This window comes from Macrobrachium nipponense, chromosome 19 (assembly GCF_015104395.2).
Source record: "Macrobrachium nipponense isolate FS-2020 chromosome 19, ASM1510439v2, whole genome shotgun sequence".
Taxonomy (NCBI): Eukaryota; Metazoa; Arthropoda; class Malacostraca; order Decapoda; family Palaemonidae; genus Macrobrachium; species Macrobrachium nipponense.
In genome coordinates, this window is record NC_061088.1 from 36,749,181 (window position 1) to 36,754,180 (window position 5,000).

The following is a 5,000-nucleotide window of genomic DNA, read 5'->3' on the forward strand; positions in this document are numbered from 1 at the left end:
GTAGTCCGGGAACGCGATTTATATATATATATATAATTATATATATATATATATATATATATATATATATAAATATGAATAAATATATATATATATATATATAAATATACATATATATATATATATATATATATATATATATATACTATATATATATATATATATATATATATATATATATATATATATATATATATACATATATACATATATATATATATATATATATATATATATATATATATATATATATGTGTGTGTGTGTGTGTGTCTATGTTTGTGTGTGTGTGTGTGCATATTAACCATTCACTTTTTCCCTTTAAAAGTTGTGTAAGTATTTTGTGATGAGACTGTAGACGCTTGTCGTTTCCCACCCAGTCTTCTACACATCACAGTAGAATATCTACCAGGTACAAAAGTTCACCGCTGACGTCAGCACAGGAGCAATGGGTTTCAAACGGCGTCCATACAATATACTGTGAGGTATCCAACTACTGGTCTTTCTGCTTGCGCGCGCACCACGAGCAGCAATGCTCGACGAGACCATCCATTCACTGGTTACGCATACATTTGCTCTTCACCAGTGTATGAATATGTAAACGTAAGCAATGGAACATATACTCTACAGTAATAAATGGATTATGACACTGGGATGTCTTTTGCTGAATTCACAAAAATTGTGTGTGTGAAGAGAGAGAGAGAGAGAGAGAGAGAGAGAGAGAGAGAGAGAGACTCACCTGGATGAGGCCCACATGAATGACGGAGCTGCTGCATCAAGAAATACAAGGCTATTGCAAGGAGCACCTCCAGCCTCTTGAGGGAGAAGCCCTTCTGAAATTGCAATATCTCCGTCATTCCCTCGAAGGAATTCTGCTACCTGAAGCTAATCAAGACTCAGGGCGATTTCGCCTTGGGAGGTAATCGATGCCAAATGGAAATTCGCTCTCGTGATGCCAATTGGCACTATGGGGAGTTTGGGAGGTGCGGCATGAATCCAATTGGCTTCGGTTACCTTGAGTTAAAGCGGCCCCTGCAGGGCGAGTTAGGAGGAAGTATGAAACGAAATGGAAAAATACAGTGTGACCACGAAAGGCTTTTAAATGATTGACATGAAACAAGGCGTGATCCGACCTCCAGCTTACTCGAGATGCGTGCAAAATTTTCCCCTCCCACATTAGTTGTAAACATTACATTATTAATTCTTAACGTAAATTAAAACGTACTAAACTCTACGGTCCAACAGAGAGTAGTTTCACCAACGAAAATTAAAATTAATACACTTTTATTAGATAGAATTTTTCTGCACTGTTTAACATGCACATTACTATAGTTTTTTACATTTTAATTCAATTAAATAAATCATAAATCATAAGTTTGTAAGCTTACTCCCTGAGTAAGCAAAAATATTTGAAACACAAAATGTTATGATACATGAAATAAGCAGAGCCATTCACAAGGTATAATCTTGAATAAGAAATGACATAGCGTCCTTAAAAAAGAAAACTGGTTTGTAGGAAACAGATAAAATAACTAGAATGTAATAACTCCAAGATAGACATTCCTCCTATTAAATAATCAAGCTCCCGTTATGAAAAAAACAATATAATTCAGTATTCAAAATGACGGATGATTAGATGACGTAAATGATATATCACGTCACTTTATATCCATCCGGGAACCGAGAGAGAGAGATGAGAGAGAGAGAGAGAGAGAGAGAGAGAGAAGATAGAGGAGGGGTTTAGAAAAATAATATATATATATATATATATATATATATATTATATATATATATATATATATATATATAGTTTGATTCACGAATAAGTAAGTGCCTATACCAGGTATGCTACAACCTCATCACAAGGATGAAATCACTGACAAAACATAAAAATCGTTGAAAAACTACAATCAAATGCCCCCCCAAGTCTTTTTCTGAAACCTGGAAAAATAGTAAAATCAAATCATAAATAAAAACAATAAAAAACGAGGTTGCAACAAATTTAACCTAAGATTTAAAAAGGTATTAAGACATCAAAATAATCGAAATTACAAACTAAAATACGCACACACACACACACACACACACACACACAAGAGCTACGATTTCTAAGTAGCCACTCTATTACTGAAATAAATATATATATACATATAAATATATATGATATAAATATATGATATATAATATATATATATATATATAGTGTATATATAAATATGTTCACACAAACAACTGGATAACAAAAAAGAGCAGCTTTTTAATCGCCAGACCAACAAAGGTCGAAATGGGACATGTAATTAGAAGTGCAGAAGGAAGAAGTTTACCATCGCAGTGACTGCAACAGGTGATAGTTGGCAGCGCTGAAGTAACGGACCAATAAAATGGACTAAGATGACATACCCAACTCATATTAGGACGAAATGAGACTTAAATAGCGTACATTTATTAAAGAGTAATATGATAAAAGAGAATTTACAAATGGGAAATGACACCAAAATAAACATTTAACGAAAAAAGATGGAAAGGGAAAATGCCCTCAGCATTTCCAAGGATGCCCCGTTTCCTTATGAAGGATACCTTTTTCTCCGTCTTTCGTTAATCAACTTCTTTATCGTTCCCTTATTCTTTTTAATTTTTTCGAATTTTACGTTTTCATAGATGAACTTATCCTTCGAAGGGAATGAATGGACTTGTTCAACATTTACGACTCTCTCTCTCTCTCTCTCCTCTCTCTCTCTCTCTCTCTCTTTCGTGACAAGTTAACTTCCCTCTCCATAGGTAGGATGCCTCCCCCTGTTCCCGTTACGAGGACTAACTCCTTCCCGTCCTCACTACCGAGGGATATCTGGTTCCCATTTCTTGACGAAGTATACTTCCATTTTTCCGTTTCTACAAAGAATAAATTTCTTTTACCTCTCCTTACAAGGGATACCTTCACTCAAGCTCTTAAAGACTCCTTCACTTGCTCTGTTGCTTACTTGGGATAACCCTCGGTACCATCCTCTTCCGGGGGAAACCCCCGTCTCCCCTCTAACCTGAGAGACCTACAACTCTTCCCTTTTCCTTATTAGGTAGATCTTCCTCCCCCTACGGAAATGGGGAGGGGAGATAGGGAGAGGAACTGCAAAGAACGTCTACCCTCTCTCGATACTCAACGTAGTTCTTTTGCTCGGAAACCCCTTCCTCTAGGCCTAGGGGAAACTCTTCTCTCCTTGTTAAGCATACCTCCGCTGTTTCCCCTTCCCCCCGCAAGGAAAGAAGGGGAGGCGCCAGAGGGGTGAAGGGAAGGGAAGGAGGGGGGTGGGGGAAGGGGAGGGGGGAAGTTTAAGGGGTGGGGAGAGTTTCGGCGTTATTTCGTTATCAGGGGAGGGGCGGACTCGTTCTCCACAAATGACAGTTTCATCATTTTCACAGAGGAAAGAGAAACCGGCGACGACGGAGTTAAAGGGAACCTAACCGCCGGGCGCGGCCTCTCCAAACCACACATTCTGTCATTTGATGGAATGGAATGGAACGTCTCTCTCTCTCTCTCTCTCTCTCTCTCTCTCTCTCTCTCTGTACAAGATACTTTTCTATTTCTCACTCACCTCTACAGTTTCCAGGAGGCCTTCTCTCTCTCTCTCTGGAATGGACCATCAGTGTTTGTTTACGTGTGTGTGCAAGATACCCCTGGATTCCTCTATTTCTAGTTTTTCCGTTTTTCAACTCCAATAGTTTCCTTGAGAAGTAGCTCTCTCTCTCTCTCTCTCTTTTCTCTCTCTCTCTCTCTCTTCTCTCTCTCTCTGGAAGATATACTTTTCAGTCTTCCATGACACGTTCTGAGTATATGGGGAAGATATATGTCTGTTTATTTTTTTTACTTGAGACACCTTTTCAAGGGAGGACCTGGCTTTCTTACCTTTATCGTTGTACTCATAAGTCAGTTCCCGCCTTCTCTCTGAAAGTGCGCAAGATACCCGCTATGATTTCCATGACCTCTCTCTCTCTCTTTTTAGTAACATATTTGGTCTTCTATATCCTCTTTGATCAACTAATTCTAAGTCTTTTATATCCTCGTAGTTGATCTGATTCTAAATCATGACTCTCTCTCTCTCTCTCTCTCTCTCTCTCTCTCTCTCTCTCTTTTTAAGTACCATATTTGGTCGTCTATATCCTCTTAGATAATCTAATTCTAAGTTTATATCCACTTACATGATCTAATTGTAAGTCTTTTATACCCTCTTAGATGATCTAATTCTAAGTTTTGTATCCTGTTAGATGATCTAATTTTAAGTTCTTTCATATCCTCTTAGATGATCTGATTCTAAGTCATGACACTCTCTCTCTCTCTCTCTCTCTCTCTCTCTCTCTCTCTCTCTCTCTCTCTCTCTCTCTTTTAAGTAACATTTTTGGTCATCTATATCCTCTTAGATAATCTAATTCTAAGTTTTATATCCACTTACATGATCTAATTGTAAGTCTTTTATATCCTCTGAGATTATCTAATTCTAAGTTTTGTATCCTCTTAGATGATCTGATTTTAAGTCTCTCACATCCTCTTGGATGATCTGATTCTAAATCATGACTCTCTCTCTCTCTCTCTCTCAAGTAACATTTTTAGTTTTCTATATCCTCTTAGATGATCTAATTTTAGGTCTTTTATATCCTCTTGGATGATCTTATTCTAAATCATGACACACACACTCTCTCTCTCTCTCTCTCTCTCTCTCTCTCTCTCCTCTCTCTCTCTCAGAAGCTTGGTAAAAGTATTGCCGGCACTCGGCCGCCCATTTCTTAGTCATGAGGACCATTTAACCGATATATCTGGCCGGGGCACTTGGCCAATATTCCCTTCACACGAATATTTTCGCAGTCGGGGCTAAATGTCCACCGATCGATGCAGCAGCCCTTACACGTCCTGAACGGGGCGAGACATGTTCGGGACACGTTCCAGACACGCTTGACCATCCTGCCAATACCTTTTATTGTTATGATGATGATGATGATGTCAGGTGAACCCAGT

The 5,000-nt window shown here is 38.0% G+C and overlaps 1 protein-coding gene across 1 annotated transcript in view; it reads right to left on the reverse strand.

The window, feature by feature from the left end:
* The window catches only part of LOC135211411 (ras-associated and pleckstrin homology domains-containing protein 1-like), an 8,780-nt gene extending 7,925 nt beyond the window's left edge, over positions 1–855 (reverse strand). The window contains exon 1 of the mRNA XM_064244726.1: positions 738–855. Within this exon, the coding sequence (XP_064100796.1) occupies positions 738–855 (118 nt within the window). The remainder of the gene's footprint in view (positions 1–737) is intronic.
* Between the last annotated feature and the right edge of the window lie 4,145 nt (positions 856–5,000).